This window comes from Rhinatrema bivittatum, chromosome 6 (genome assembly GCF_901001135.1).
Source record: "Rhinatrema bivittatum chromosome 6, aRhiBiv1.1, whole genome shotgun sequence".
NCBI lineage: Eukaryota > Metazoa > Chordata > Amphibia > Gymnophiona > Rhinatrematidae > Rhinatrema > Rhinatrema bivittatum.
The window spans coordinates 19,996,498-20,013,430 of NC_042620.1; the positions used below are offsets into that span (position 1 = coordinate 19,996,498).

Genomic DNA, 16,933 nt, shown 5'->3' on the forward strand with positions numbered 1-16,933 from the left:
CTCACCTTCCCCTCCCTTCCCCTACCTAACCCACCCGCCCGGCCCTGTCTAAACCCCCCCCTTACCTTTGTTGGGGGATTTACGCCTCCCGGAGGGAGAAGTAAATCCCCGCGCGCCAGCGGGCCACTAGCGCGCCGGGATGCGATCTGGGGGCGGGTCCGGAGGGCACGGCCACGCCCCCGGGCCCGCCCCCAGAACGCTCCCGACACGCCCCGAAAACGCCGCGCGGTTCGGGCCCGCCCCCCCGACACGCCCCCTCCGAAAACCCCGGGACTTACGCGAGTCCCGGGGCTCTGCGCGCGCCGGTAAGCCTATGTAAAATAGGCTTACCGGCGCGCAGGGCCCTGCTCGCCTATATCCGCCCAGATTTGGGCAGATTTCGGCGAGCAGGGCTCTTAAAATCCGCCCCATTCTGTATAATCACCTTGCCCCATCAGTGCTGGCAGCAATTGTCTGAGAGTGACTGTTAAAATACAGTATCTTTATTGGATTAGGTTATTATTTTAGGGGTAATTTTCAAAAGGATTTTGTCAGGATTTCTCTGCTGGAGGTACATTACCTGAAGAACAGTACAGGACAGCAAGGCAGAATGCAGGGCAGGATTAGGGCTGGTCTTCTGCCTAACCAACCCCCTCCCCCGCAGGTTGAACCCTTGGGTTCTGGGGGCCAATAGGTCACATGCAAATGGATTTTTTAAAACTGTTACAACTGTTACAATAGTAAATTACCTCCTTAGCACGTAAATAGCTTTTGAAAATTGCTGATAGTATGTTACATTTTCATGCATAACTCCTTTGAAAATTAACTCCTTAGAGAGTAATTGTCAATAACCCACATAGCGCTAAAGTGTGGGGGTACAAAAACTTTATCCCAAATTGTCAGAGTAGACTTAAGCACACAAATCTTTGAAAATATGCAGGTTGTCTCAGTACATACGTACACATACACCTAGAAAGTTACACCATGCTCCTGAAAGAGCACAACTTTCTGCATGTATATTTATGTGCATACTTTCTAAAATCAAAAGTATGCACATAAATGCTTTCCCCGCCCCAGCTTCCCCCACTGGAACACCTATCATGAGAGCAGGAGAAAGAAAGCAAAATTGCTTACCTTGTAATAGGTGTTATCCCAGGACAGCAGGATGTAGTCCTCACATATGGGTGACATCACTGGACAGAGCCCTATCACGGAAAACTTTCTGTCAAAGTTTCTAGAAACTTTTGACTGGCACACTGATGAGGCCACTGATCATGCCCAGCATGCCATAATTCCCTGATCCACAGGGCTCTCCCTTCAGTCTCGTTTGTAGCAATAAGCGTTAGCCAAAAATAAAATAATAAAACGTATTGGACCCAACTCCGCGGGGTGGCGGGTGGGTTTTGTGGGGACTACATCCTGCTGTCCTGGGATAACACCTATTACAAAGTAAGCAATTTTGCTTTATCCCAGGACAAGCAGGATGCTAGTCCTCACATATGGGTGATTAGCAAGCTTTGGCTGAATCATTGTGTAGTGGACCAACAGGGAACACAGTGTGCAACAGGCACAACAACTGGTGAACTGTTGGAAAAAAACAAATGAGGCAGCCTAAAATCACAGCAGGTTGGATGTAGAAGGAGTTGGGATTATGCTGGAAACAAGTTCTTTAAGACAGATTGTCCGTAGGCTGAATCTTGTCTTCCTTCTTTGTCCAAACAGTAGGTGAGCTGCAAAGGTGTGAAGAGAACTCCATGTTGCAGCTTTACATATGTCAGCTATTGGCACTGAACAATAGTGCGCTACTGAAGCTGACATTGCTCTTACTGAGTGTGCCTTTACTTGCCCTTGGAGAGGAAGGCCTGCTTTTTCATAGCAGAACTTTATACAGTCTGCAAGCCAGTTGGAGAGAGTTTGCTTGCCCACTGCTTTACCTGGTTTGTTTGGATCAAAAGAAACAAAGAGTTGGGTGGACTTCCTGTGGACTAGGTGCGGTGCGATCTAGGTAATATGCAAGTGCACATTTACAGTCCAAGGTGTGCAAAACAGTTTCACCTTGGTGAGAGTGAGGTTTTGGGAAGAATGTGGGTAAGTCTATGGATTGATTCAAGTGAAATTCCGTAACTACCTTGGGAAGGAATTTTGGGTACCTACATGATCGAGTGAAGTACCACTCGATCATGTAGGAATTTTGTATAGGGTGAGTATGAGACAAGTGCTTGTAACTCACTAACCCTTCTAGCAGATGTAATGGCTATCAGGAATATAGATTTCCATGTAAGAAATTAAATATCGCAGGAAGCCAAGGGTTCAAAAGGAGAACGCATGGGCCTTGTCAGTACCACATTAAGGTCCCATACTGTGACTGGTGGCCGTATAGGGGGTTTAAGGTGAATTAAACCTCTCATAAACCTACTAACAAGGGGTTGTACTGATATTGGTGCATCCCCTAATGTATTATGGTACGCTGAGATTGCACTGAGATGTACTCTTACTGATGAGGTCTGGAGACCTGAGTCTGAAAGGTGCCAAAGATAGTCTAATAAAGATGATGTGGGGCAGGAGAAAGGGTTAATGCCTTTCTGTGCACACCATGTAGTGAATCTTGTCCACTTAGAATGATAGCCTTTTTGTGTGGAAGGTTTACGTGTAGCTACAAGCCCTTGAGAGACATTAGTTGAAAGATTAAGTGGTTGCAAGATCAAGCTTTCAACATCCAGGCTGTTAGAGATAGGGATTGAAGGTTGGGATGGCGCAACCGGCCCTGATCCTGAGTTAATAGAGTGGGTGTTGTGCCCAGGCAAATTGGTTCTCTGATCGAGGAGTATGGGAAACCATACTTGTCAAGGCCAATATGGGGCTATGAATATCATGGACCCCTTGTCCTGTTGTAGTTTCACTAGAGTCTTGGTTAGTAGCAGTATCGGGAGTTACGCATATAGAAGGCCTGAATTCCAGGGGTGAGCAAAGGTGTCCCTGGCAAACTTGTTGGTCTGATGGTATAGGGAGCAGAAATTGTCTACTTTGCGATTCAGCTCAGATGCAAAGAGGTCCACTGTTGGTTGACCCCAACGTTGAAATATCCTGGTCGCTACTAAGAGATCCAGGGACCACTCGTGAGGTTGAACTGACGACTGAGGCGGTCTGCAATGATGTTGTGTATGCCTGCTAGATAAGTGGACCGGAGAAACATTGAATGTGTCAGGGCCCAGTCCCAAATTTGTGCTGCTTCTTGACAAAGGAGATACGAGCCTGTACCTCCTTGCTTGTTCAGGTACCACATGGCAACTGTGTTGTCTGTATGAGAACGGTCTTTGAATGCATGTAGCGCATAACGTATAGCTTGAAGCTCTAGGAAATTGATTTGAAATGTTGCTTCGAGTTTCGTCCAAGTACCTTGTGTTTCGAGATTTCCTATGTGCACTCCCCATTCTAAGGTGGGCGCATCGGTAGTCAAAGTTACTTGTGGAATTGGCTGTTGGAAGGGTAGGCCTGTAAGCAAGTTGTCTGTGTTCGCCCACCAGAGGAGAGAGGAACGTAGTTGATGAGTTATTTGAATTGGAGACGACAGTGGTTGAATGGCTTGTATCCACTGTGCTTTCAATGTCCATTGAGTGATCCTCATGGCTAATCTGGCCATAGGAGTGACATGAACTGTGGAGGCCATGTGGCCGAGTAGAGTTAGGAACTGATGGGCTGTCACATGTGTCTTTGTGCGTAGAGATCCCGCTAATGAGGAGAGTGTCTCTGCATGTTCTTTTGGAAGGAAAGCTCTTGATGTTATGGTGTTTAATTCTGCTGCGAAGAACTGCAATAGGCGAGATGGTATGAAATGGGATTTCTGGTAGTTTATTAGGAATCCCAAGGAAAGAAGTAGATTGATTGTGAGCTTGAGAGTGTTGAGAGCTCCCTGTCTTGACTGGCTTCTGATGAGCCAGTCGTCCAGGTTCGGGAAAACGTGTACACTTTTCTTGTGTAACTGTGCCGCTGCCACTGCTAGGCCCTTTGTGAACACTCTAGGTGCTGAGGCAAGTCCAAACGGTAGAACTCGGTACTGAAAATGTTGATGTCCCACCACAAAGTGTAAATACTTGCGATGAGGAGGGAATATTGGAATGTGAGCATAAGCGTCTTGAAACTCCAGAGAACAGAGCCAGTCTCCCGTTTGAAGTAGAGGTAGCATGGTGCCTAAGGATACCATTCTGAATTTTTCCTTCCGCAGGAATTTGATGAGTTTCTGGAGGTCTAATATGGGACGTAGGCCTCCTGTTTTCTTTGGAATGAGGAAATATCGGGAGTAGAATCCTTTGCCCTGCTGAGGTCGGGGAACTAGTTCCACGGCCCTGGCTCTCAGAAGGGTGGATGATTCTTTTTGTAAAAGCGTGGAATGATTTTGAGTTGTCCAAAACAATCTGGGTGGAGCATCATTTGGTACTGTTATAAAGTCCAGATGGTAACCATGAGATATGATTGAGAGTACCCATTGGTTGGTGGTGATGTGCGACCAATTTCGATGAAAGAAGGCTATTCGACCACCTACAGGTAGAGTTGGGGTCGAATTGGTGGACAGGCTTCTGTTCTCTGGCGAGATTTCAAAACCCCTAGACCGGACCTGTCTGGGGTGGAAGCTGGGCTCTAGGAGCTCTTGGCTGTTGGGCTTCGGCTCTTTGCACTGGCCTTGATGACCTACCACGGGGTGCTGGGGGTAGTATCTCCTTGAGCTGTAATATGGCTTTTTTTGAGTCTTTCCTGGGAGGTCTGCATGCAGAAGATTGGGGTTCTGCTGGAACAGAGAAAAGCTGATGCAGAGTTTCTGAGTGCTCCTTGAGCTGTGATACAGCTTCACATACCTTGTCTCCAAAGAGATTATCTCCTCTACAAGGGAGGTATGCGAGTTTTTCTTGTATCTCTGACCGAAGGTCTGAGGCCTTCAACCAGGCCCATCTGCGAGCACTGATGCCCGATGCAGCCATCCTGGATGATGTTTCAAAGCTGTCATATGCTGCACGTACCTCGTGCTTTCCAGCTTCCAAGCCTTTATAAATGATAGTATTGAAAGAATCCTGGAACTGTTGTGGAAGTGAATTAGATCTTGCAGCTGTTTCCATAGATTATGCTGGTATTGTGTCATATAAAGCTGGTATGACGCAATTCTGGAAACCAGCATTGAGCCTTGGAACATCTTTCTTACAATGGTGTCTAAGAATCTGTGCTCCTTCTCAGGAAGACTAGATGAATGTGGCTTGATTCTTTTAGATTTCCTTTGGGCCGATTCCACCACCACAGATTGGTGGGGAAGCTGAGGCTTCTGAAACCCTGGAATGTGCTGTACCAAATAGGTGGCATCATTCCGTTTATTGACAGGTGGTATGGTACAAGGGTGTTCCCATAACCTGTGTTGGAGGTCCACAAGCACCTCATGCAAGAACTTCTTTTGATGGATCCACAAATCGTAAAACTTCTAGAGATTTTTGTCTGGTATCTTCCTCCATCTCTAATTGGAAAGGGATGGTATCAGCCATCTCTTTAACAAAAGTAGAAAAAGAGAGATCCTCTGGGGGGGATCGTCTTCTTTCCTCCGGAGGCAATGGATCAGATAGGACTTCGTCCGATGAAGTATCGGTGCCTGCGTCTTCCCAGGTGTCTGAGGCAGGTCGACGTGGAGGTGTCGAAGGAAGATGGAAAGATGGTATCGAGGGCATCGACGGTTTCATTGGTGGCCTCGATGGAAGTAATGGAGAGAAGGAAGGTTTGGGATGAGAAACTCCCGATGGACCTGGTGATGGTTCAGGCATCAGTAAAGTCTTTGATACATCCTCATCTGTGTGCTGTGGCATCAAAACATCTAGCGGCTGCACCGGCATGGCACCGGCATGCACCGGCATGGCACCGATAAGAGTGTCCAATTTTGCCAGTATGGTTCCAACAGCAACATATCTGGCATCGGCATCGGTACAGGCATTGGTGCCGGCGAAGGTGTTGGCATCAGCGATGGAATCGGTGACGGTAATGGAATCGACATCGGTGATGGAATCGGCGCTGGTGCTGGCATCGAAGGTAACTCTAGGATAGCATCTCGAACCACCTGACATATATATACATCCAGTTCCGCCCTTATAGCTGGTGAATTCAGAGCAGCTATAGGGGGTGGCAGTGAGGGTGAAACCAGCTGGTCCACAGGTCCCTGTGGTGGCACGGTACCCATCACCGATGTCGGTGGGGATCGCCTGGGAGTCATAGGCCTCAAGGGCATTGATGACTCATCCATCCAAGGTTTCTTAGGAGTTGGTTCGATAGGCATCGAAGCAACTCCGGGCATCATGTCAGAATCTGGATCCAGAGGCCTTCAATGCCGATGTTTCATTTGATGCTCGGCACTCTTTTTCTCGATGATCGAGGTTGATTTGATAGACGACCGAGAAGGGGTTGGTGATGGTTGGTCACCCGCTTCGTCCGGACGACGTTGAGTTTTCAAAACCAATTTTTTAACTGCTCCAGCTGGAGATGATTGGGTCGAAGTTGACAGCAACAATTGAAGATGGAAAAGATGCTCCATCTTGGGATAACTTTTTCCGACAATTTTTAAAAACTTTTTTGAAGTGTGAATATACCACACAGGGCTCCTTAACCACGAGGCTAATAGCAGCGTGGAAAAAAGAAGACTGAAGGGAGACCCCTGTGGATCAGGGAATTATGGCTTGCTGGGCATGCTCAGTGGCCTCAGTGTGCCAGTCAAAAGTTTCTAGAAACTTTGACAGAAATTTTTCCGTGATAGGGCTCCGTCCAGTGATGTCACCCATATGTGAGGACTAGCATCCTGCTGTGGAATTGAGTTACTCACATCCTCTTCTCTGAAGACGATTTTCAAAAGCCAGTTTGTGCCCATAAATATTTTGAAAATGACCCTCTTTAAATGTTGTTGGCCACCCAAGTGACTTAGGGGCAATGCTATGCACTGTTGCTTGGCACTGATGCTTGGGTTTGATTCCCGGGCTGGCTGGGATACCGTGGACTCAGTGTTCACCAGGATGGGGATATTCAGCCATTGCTAAACAGTGAGGCCTCGCAACAAGACAAGGAGTCCATGTTAGCTGGGTTCCAAAGGGAGCCACAGTCTGTGGTTGAGGACTGTTGACAAAATGCTGGCCTGAGTTGGGAATGGGATATAAAATGGGGAGGAAAAGCTCCTAATACCATAGCACAAGAGAGGCCAGTTCCAGTTGAGCTGGAAGCCCAAAAAAAGAAGGAAACTGCTGAACTGAAAAGAAAATGTATTTTTATTTATTTATAATTTTGATTTGATTTCTTTAACACATTTATATACTGCATACAAGGCATGATTTTCAAAAGCATTTACACACTTAAAACTGGGTTTTACTTATGTAAATGTCCTTTTTCCACTGATAAGCAGGGCTGAATTAGCCATGCTCTGTGGGTAACGTCATCTGGTGGCACTGAATGGAATTGTCTCGCCAAGCTAGTAGAGCTTTGAGCTCTACTGAGCATGTGCGAGAGTCCCCTCAGCATTTTCTCATTCTGTTTTCTGTCCGCTTTGCACAGATGGTTATCTTGTCTCTCTGGAATTTTTCACTCCTTAGTCATTTTTCCACTTCTTGTGACCCACAACACTTTTTCAGTACTACTAGTCCTTATTTGAGGGAATTCTGAGAAGAATCAACTTTCTCAATTCTTATTTTCTTCTCATGACCTCAGAAAAGATAGTGAGTGGCTTCATGGCCTGCGCATGTGGCCAATAATGTCCATCACTGACTGCCTTGACTGATGCTACTTCTGCTTAGCTCCAGAACCCGACCAGCCCAACTGCCTGACTTGCGGAAGAATGTCACCAAGAGCCCAGCATTCTAGAGCGGCTAAGATAGAGACCCTCAGAACCGAATTGCAGGAAGCATCTACTTCCAGGACCACATTCCTCTTCCTCTCAGTGCTGTAGAAGTAAGTCCTCTGATACAAGTTCTTCGCACCATCGAGAGCCAGAATGGATGACTCGAGAGGCACCGACACCACCATGGCATAAATCGATTGAGTTGGTCATAAGGTTCACTAAGGCTAAGCACTGTGATTCCTTGGTGCACGCAACAAATTCTACAAAAATCAATGAAGCAACATCAAAGTGCATCAGAGCTTTTGACGACTACTTCTAAACAGCAAATTGCATTAAAGCAATCAAAGCACAGTACATTGGAGCTGTCAATGCTCAATGCATTGAAGCACTCAAGGCTCAGTACATTGGAGCTCTTGACACAAGAGGTGGCAGAGTGCCCAGTGCCTGGAGTGCCAGAGCGCATCGCGCATAAAACATTGGAGCACTCTGCACATGGAGCACCAGGACAATTAGCACATGATCTCTCAACACATTTGATGCACAAAACATCAGGAAAAGCAAAAACCATCACAGTCAATGCTGACATACTGTGTGGGGAAGCACATGGAGTAACACAAATCTCAAAAGAAGGCTGCTGAGCCAGCTCCAGAACAAACACAGTAGATCATTTCTATTAGTTCAGACAATGAACCGGACTTCTTCCCTCTATCTCCCCATTTCATGACATCCAGGAGATCCAAAAGTGGCGACTATTACTTCCCAGTTCTACTAGTTTACCCTGATGAGCAATATACACACGAGATTCTATGAGCGGCATAACCAACACAAAAAACACACAGCTTCTGCCTCTTCCTTTAAATGACCCAAGATACATTTCCCACTTCCTATAACAAGACCACTTCCAGTGTCACAGCTGTTAACTCAGAGTCTGAACCTTCAGGCTCCAAACATTATCTGATTCTTCTGCTACTGCCATACCAGCCACCAGTGCTGGAATGTGAACCTGTTCTCATTTTGAAAAAGATGCTACTCTGCTTACGCCAAATCAGAGATTTCAACAAATGATGGAGCAGGAACAACCATCATTACTACTGGCCTACCCAATCATCCCGACCTCTCCACAAAGGGTGATTCAGTGTGCTCCACCTTTTCCTACATCTTCATCTTCTTCCTCTTCTGATCAGAGATCTTCCTCTACCATCAGGAGCCCAGAGCCCTCCTTGCTTACCACATTCTTCCTGGTCCAGCCATCAATCCCCAAGCAACTTGAAGGATATTCCTTCCGGACCACCTCCAGGGCCGCCTGATCACACATCTCTGCCAGAGGATCTCACATACTCAAGGTTTGTGGAGAAAATGGGAACTTAAAATAGAAGTATGAAAAGATCCAGACCCCAGAAGCGAAGTCAAAGGTATACTCAAAATACTGGACATCCTTGCAGAGCTGTCTGCCTTGCCGACTCATGCGTTGTTAGACTTGCTGTTCATGAAGATGTGGGAAACTCCTTACTCTGGGACAACAGAAATCTGAAAATTGGATCTGAAATTCTGGATGAAAAAATATTCAGGATATGGAGTCATTCAGCTACCATATAATTCTGTTGTGGTGAAAAAGGTGAAGAAAACCCATCTCCACTCTAACACCCCTCTGGGAAAGGCCCACCAGATGCTAGATGAATTCAGCAAAAACGTTTTTCAGGACACCATGTTAATAACGAGAATTACTTAACGTCAATTTTACATGGTGCAACACATTTACAAGTGTGTCTAAAATTCATTCAGAATCAGGGGAACAGATAAGCCCTGTTCAACTATTCATTTTGGGAAGAAGCCATCAGACATTTTCTGTGATCTGTCTGAGTCATTTGATACCACTGCAAACACATCTGCTGCCTCCATAGGAGCATGTTGAATGGCACGGCCAGTAGCATCAGAGAGGATGTCCATTGGCTGATCTCCTATGTCTGGAAGATAACCTCTTTTGTAAGAAACTAAGGAAAACATTTTCACAAATAAAAGAACAAAATGTTGCGGTTCAGTCCTTGTTGACAGCTGCAGAACCTCATACTGCAAGGAGGCGACTTTACTTTTCGTATAAGAGGCCCTACTACCCGAGGAAACCGTACAGGTTGTTCCATCATTACTGACTATTGACCCTTCAGTCCAGTTGACAACAGGCTCACATGACCCAAACATGCAGTCACCATCATGAGAGTCATCAACAAAACCACAAAGCAGCAGCCAGATAAACTAGTTTCAAGTTTTTGACTAGCTACACGAAACCCACCCGCCACCCCGCGGAGTTGGGTCTCATACCTTTTATTATTTTATTTTTTGCTAAAGCTTATTGCTACATACAAGACCCCTGTGGCAGAGAATATCATGGCATGCTGGGCATGCTCAGTGGCCTCACAGTGCCAGTCAAAAGTTTCTAGAAACTTTGACAGAAGTTTTCCCGCAATAGGTCTCCGTCAGTGACATCACCCCATATGTGAGGACTACATCCTGCTGTCCTGGGATAACACCTATTACAAGGTAAGCAATTTTGCTTTTCCTGTTCCCCCGATGGGCACCATTTTCCATGCGAAGTAAACAAAATGTATCCCTCCCGACTGTTGGCAGTTTCAAATGCTGCAAATGATAGCTCAGTTAAACGATTGGCCTGATCAGTGTAATATAACTATTACATTCAGCAAAAATCAATCAAGGTTTTAATAAATCTTGCTTGAATAGGAGAATCAAAAGTAAGAACTTTTCCATCCTTCTAAACTTTCAACTTAGCTGGAAAGAGTAAAGCAAACTTTATATTTTTGTTTACTAGCTCACTGCACACTGCGGAGTACACACGACGCTGAGCAGACACAGCCACTGAAAATCCTGAAATATCAGGATCTTTTGCCCTTTGTTTTTGAGATCTCTGGATTTTCTATAAGCTGTGAGCAATGCTGTTTATTGGGAGGAATTTAGAAATCTTGCAATTACTGTTCACGAGTGCTTCCCATGTCTCTCTTCCGCTCAATTCTATGAGCCTGTTCAATTGTAAGTTTACCTTCCATTTCCAGTAATATCAATGAGCATAGGAGCGAAATTTCTAGCATATTCAATAGCTCTTCTTCTGGGATACTGTCCAGTAGGCCCAAAAACCTTAAATTATTGCGGCGCGAACAGTTCTCAAAGTCTTCCAGCTTGGCCTCACTTGTCGCCAAAGCTTTTTCCAGCATGTATACTTTTGTCACTAGCGCCATAGTGCCATTCTCCATGAGGGAAATCCTCCTTTTGGCCACTTCCATTTTCCTCCCGATCTCGGCCATTGATTCTTTCAGCTCTGAAAAGTTAGAGTTTGTAGTCTCAAATTTACTCTCTAATGCCGCAACTACAGCTTGGGTAAGCTTGAGAACCATTTGATAATCTATGTTGTAAGCACCCAGGGTCTCCTGCTTGACGGCCACTTTGTTCCATCGCTTTGCCTTTCTCTTTTTCCTGTCTGAGAGGCTTGGTTGTCATCTCTGCGTCTCCTTTTATAATGCATTTGTCCATGCACAAATAATAAATCAGATAAGTTCCAATCCACCATAAAAAAAAAATCTTTTAAGGAGAAGAAACACGAAAATTGGAGGACTGGCACCCGGAGCTCTAGTAATTACAGCTCACCAGACTCACCACATCACATGATCCCCCATGATTATTTTTTTTGTATTTTATTTCTTGTGTTGTAACTCACTTAGCTCACTTGTTGTGGTGTAAGCAGGCAAAAACTATTTTAAATAAAGAAAAAGAGGTCTGTTTCTTTTTCATATGTAAGAGTATGGTGTATTTTTAAGATTATTGCGTACAGAAACATTTGTTGCCATGCATGACTCAAATCAGTGACATCCTTTCATTTTTGCAGAAAGGGCTTGATAAGCGCCTACTCTAAACTCATTGAAGGTTCAGGTGGCAACATTCTCTTGTTTCCAAGGGAGAATTAAAGATAGTCTAATTTCTTCCCATAAGGATGTGGCTCGTTTTCAAAGTGGTGTAAAACATTTGCGCTCTCTGCTTAGGCCAATATTTCCTCATTGGAATTTATCCTTGGTTTTGTGAGTGTTACCTAAAGCCCTTTTCGAGCCATTAAGACAATAAAGGGTTTGAAATTAAAGACTATATTTCTGGCCAGATATATTTGTAGCGAGGCGTTGTCCTCACTTCAGTGATCCTCAAAACAGAGGCTTGACTTTCCCTGCCAGTTCCACTCTGCAGGATTCTGTTTTCTTCCTTGCTGTGGAGTTGGCCTATTTCAGACCTGTATTCACTTAACACTTTCACAGTTTAGGTTCCCAAACTGAATCTTATCTCCTCTTGACTCCTCTGGAAACTCCTTAAGACTTAGTTTTTTGCAAATAGACTTGTTTCCTTGAGCTGCTGCTGCAACAACCAAAGAGTTTCTCTGCATCCATTGTTCTCCCACTGCACCTACAAAACATCCAAGTGTGGTTCTTTTTATTTTTCCAACCCTCCAGCCCTTTGGCTCCCGTCCATCTAATTTAAATGAAACTTTTCTCTATGATGTTCTGAAACAAGCAGGCTTGGAAACCCTTACCGTCTGCTCTTTTGCTCAAAGCCCTGATAGGAGGTCCTTTGAAGGGCGATACATGCTCATCTTTTCCCTCTGGATCTCGTATCGCTACTCAATTCTTGCCGGTCAACACTCCTCCTTTTTGCTATCACCTCCTTGGTATCCTTCAACAAGAAGGCTTTGGTACTCTTACCTCACACCTTCTTGTTGGTTGCCTTGCCAAGAGGGTTTTCACTCTCTCCTCTATCTTTCTTTTTGCCCGGTCACACTCAGGGTCTCCTTTTCCGGTATGACATCGAATACCACTGCTACCACCAAATCTATCGCAAGGTGTTGTCCCCACTTTGATGATCATCAAATACAGGCTTGACTTTCCCTGCTAGCTCCACTCTGCAGGACTCTGTTTTCTTCCATGCTGTGGAGTTGGCCCTATTTTAGACTTGTATTCAGACTCCCTACTAAGACATAACTCAGTGTAATCTAGTCTCCGACTTATACACTTTCACAGTTCAGGCTCCTCTTGTCTCCATTAGGTCGGAAAGGTCCATGAACGGAAGCCGCGACCTTGGACGTCCGGCCAGGTGCTCAAGGCAGCGGGACCTTGGACGTCCGAGGTCGCAGCTTCCGTTCATGGACCTTCCCACCTGTATCTGGGCGTCCATGATCAGAGGCCCCGCTGCCTTGAGCGCCTGGCCAGATGGGTTGCAGCTTGGATGTCCGGCCGGGCGCTCAAGGCAGTGGGGCCTACAGGCGGGAAGGTCCATGAACGGAAGCCGCGACCTCGGACATCCAAGGTCGCGGCATTCGTTCATGGACCTTCCCGCCTGTATCCGCATGTATGAAAAATATCGCCAGAGCCAGTATATACATGTTGTCCATGGCGCTGTCCGGTACGAAGCTGACTGAACACCACACTAATGCCAGGGACACAGGGTAGGCGGTAAATATTCAGCTTAAAGACGCGGTAAATAAGCTGGTTAACAGGGTGATAATTTGGGCGCACGTTACTGTATCGGAGGGAATAGCTAATCCGATCATTAACATGTCATATACATGCGGCGGGTAGAAAGGGATACGCATTCTTTTCGGCAAGCAGTAAGGACGCGTAAAAGCCGATACTGAATCACGGGTACACCTTGCGTGTCCAAAACGTGCGTCCAAAGCGGGTTAAAAACCGGGTAACCACGGCCGCGCTTTACTGTAGCGGCCCGATTGTCGCTTACAGTTTGTGAAGCTGTTATCCCATTGCTATATGTCTGTAAACTACTTTAGCACAATATGCTAACAACGAAGTTTGTAATCCATTATATGAATTCTTATGACACCATAATTTCCAGTCTCTTTGGAGAGTTTGCAGCACTCTCCTAGGCTTCTCCTCTGAGTCAGCACCCCCACTCTTCAATTACACTTGTGTGCCAGGAATCCCTACCCTCCCTCACCTAGGACTCCTCCCTCCTCCCTGGCAGGGGACAATCATTATAGGTGACCCCTGCCAACATTTCCCCTGTCATCTCCCTTTTTCCTTTCCCAAGGAATATATACTCCATTACAGTATTTTGGAATTGCAGTCTTTGTCAAGTTGAATTCCCTATCTCAGATTCACTTAAGAATGTGATCTTTTTAAGGCCAGTACCTTCATTTCTTCCAAAGGTGTTATCTGTTTTCCATTTATAGATAATTTTGCCTGCTTTTGATAAAGAGGATTTTAAAGCTGGTTTGGAGCCAATTCAGTTTTTAGATGTCAGAAGTTCTATCTAGATAGAACTAAGGAATTTCGTAAATCAAAAAGATTATGGGGCAGATTTTAAAACCTGTGCGCGGGCGCAGATTTGTTCGCGCAACCCAGCACGAACAAATCTATGCCCGATTTTATAACATGCGCGTGCAGCCGTGCACATGTTATAAAATCCAGGGTTGGCACTCGTAAGGGGGTGCACAATTGTGCAACTTGCGTGTGCTGAGCCGCGCAGCCTGCCTCCGTTCCCTCCAAGGCCGCGCCGAAATCGGAGCGACCATGGAGGGAACTTTTCCCCCAGCCCTACCTAGAACCCCCCCTTACCTTTGTTGAAGAAGTTGCCCCACCCCGCCCCTTTTTGCAAGCCTCGGGACATACGCACATCCTGGGGCGCGCGCAGGGGGAGGCAGGAGTAGGTTTTTGGGGGTTGTGCGCGTATCTTACTCGCGCAACTCTTTGAAAATCTACCCCTATTTGTTCTTTTTCTGATCTCTAAGGGTGTTTCTGCCTCTAAGGCTATTATTGCCAGATGAATAAAAGAGGCAATTACTTCTGCATATTTGTTTCAAGACAAACAAGAACCGGTCATCATTAAGATACATTCGATTAGAGCTTAATTGGCATCTTGGGCTGAAAGAGGTGTGGTGAGTCCGGCTGATATTTGTAAGGCAGCCACATGGTCATCATTAGGTCCATTAGCCTGACATTATATTTTGGATGTTCTCACTCGTCAAGATACCATTTTTGGCCTTAGTGCTTCCCATTGGTTCTGGACTGGTGAAACAGAAGGAAGAGGAAGGAGAAATTATGTCTTACCTATTAATTTCCTTTCTTTTACTTCTGCTTCACCAATCAAGATCCCCACCCTTTTTCAAGATGTAGCGAATATAAACAAAAGATGCAGAGATGAAAGAAGGGGAAGGTTCCAGCCTCTTGGACAGGGGACACCCAACAGGATTTAAAGTTCAGCTGTACATCTGCAAAGAGGGTGCATTTGCCTATATATTGAACATATATTTTTGAAGTAAGAATATGGGCTTGATTTTAAAAAGCATTTACTCACTTAAAACTGGATTTTACTCGAGTAAATGCACTTTACTCGTGTAAGTGGGTTTTTGAAAATTGCTACAATATATGTCATGAATTGTCCATAGGATTTGCTCACGTAAGTGTCCTTTACTCAAGTAAATGGCTTTTGAAAATTGCTACAATAGCAGTTACATTTATACGTGTAAATCCTTATGAAAATTACCCCCTATGTTTGTTTTACTTTTTTGGTTTTTGATTGTCCATTAGCATTTGAGTTTTATTTAAAAAATGTTTATTATAGCCAGAGATTTTTCGAATTTAATGTTTGTTTTTGGCTTTGACTGTAGTACACTGGCTAGGTAGATTCCTTGATGACACACATTCATGCAATGTCATTATATAAAAAAAAAAAAAAATCACCCTGCCTCCAATTGCTGAACGAGAGGATGTAACCCATTGGTTCTTGACTGGTGGAACAGAAGTAAAAGAAAGAAAATTAACAAGTAAGACATAATTTCTCCTTACCTGGGTAAATGACTTTTGAAAATTGCTACAATAGTATGTTAAATTTACATACGTAATTCCTTTGAAAATTCACCAGAATCAGTATGAGAACAATAAAAGTGGTTTACAAATAAACACAATCATCAAAAATTTAAAAAAATTAAAAACCAGAACTAAAGCAAACTAAGCATATAAAAAATAAAAGCAACAAAATAGATTTTCCACTATATATATAAAAAAAACCTCAAGAGGGTTAGAATATAAAGAATACAGTACACTAAAACAATTAAAACATTATCTTTATAAAGAATATAGCATAATCAGAGTTGATGTACTCAGTAGTATAAAAAACACTCTCCCACCCTTTATATGTCAATTCATAGTACTGAAGAACTTACAGATACAACTTCCTTTTCTACAGGTTATTTCCAGTTTTACCAGGAAATGGCAGAATAACGCAAGATGATCTGGTTATAGGAGGATATTTGATTCCCAAAGGGGTGAGTTATATTTGTGTCTGCATCAACAAGCGCTGGGATTTGGGAGTCCTATAAATCATATGCAGAGACCTTTGTTTTCAGTTTGTATTTTATTTTGCATGGGAATTATTATAAAGAATAAAAATGGGAGAAAATCAGTAGGGATGTGAATCGTTTTTGAACGATTAAAATTATCGTCAGATAATTTTAAAATCGTCCAAAATCGTTAGAGTGCACGATACAATACAAATGCCCCCAATTTATCGTCAGGGGCATTTGTATTGTATCGTTAAATAGGGCGTGGGAAAACCGGCACACCAAAAAAACCCTAAAACCCACCCCGAACTTTTGGCAAGTCTTGTGGGGGTCAGGAGGCCCCCCCCAAGCTGGCCAAAAGTCCCTGGGGGTCCAGCGGGGGTCCGGGGGCGATCTCCTGCACGCGTGACGTTGGGAGCCAGGAACCAAAATGGCGCCGGCGCTACCTTTGCCCTGTCACATGATAAGGGCAAAGGGCCACCGGCGCCATTTCTCTTAACGCAGTCGTGGCCAGAGAGAGGGAGATCGTGCCGGGACCCCCCCACTGGACCCCAGGTAATTTAAAACATTTTGGGGGGTTCGGGAGAGTGGGGATTTGTTTTAAAGGTTCGGGGTGGGTTTTAGGGTTTTTTTGGTGTGCCGGTTTTCCTGCCCTCCCCCGATTTACGATTTTTAACGATTTTTAAAAAAAACAAAACACGACGATCAGATTTCCCTCCTCCCCCAGCCAAAATCGATCGTTAAGACGATCGATCACACGATTCACACCCCTA

General features: G+C 44.8%; 1 protein-coding gene across 2 annotated transcripts in view; it reads left to right on the forward strand.

Annotated features, from left to right (window-relative positions):
• LOC115093434 (cytochrome P450 27C1) overlaps window positions 1–16,933 on the forward strand; it is a 156,852-nt gene that overhangs the window by 125,808 nt on the left and 14,111 nt on the right. For both annotated transcript variants that reach the window (XM_029605134.1, XM_029605135.1), the window contains exon 7: window positions 16,067–16,145. In XM_029605134.1, coding sequence (XP_029460994.1) covers window positions 16,067–16,145 — 79 coding nt within the window. The remainder of the gene's footprint in view (window positions 1–16,066; window positions 16,146–16,933) is intronic.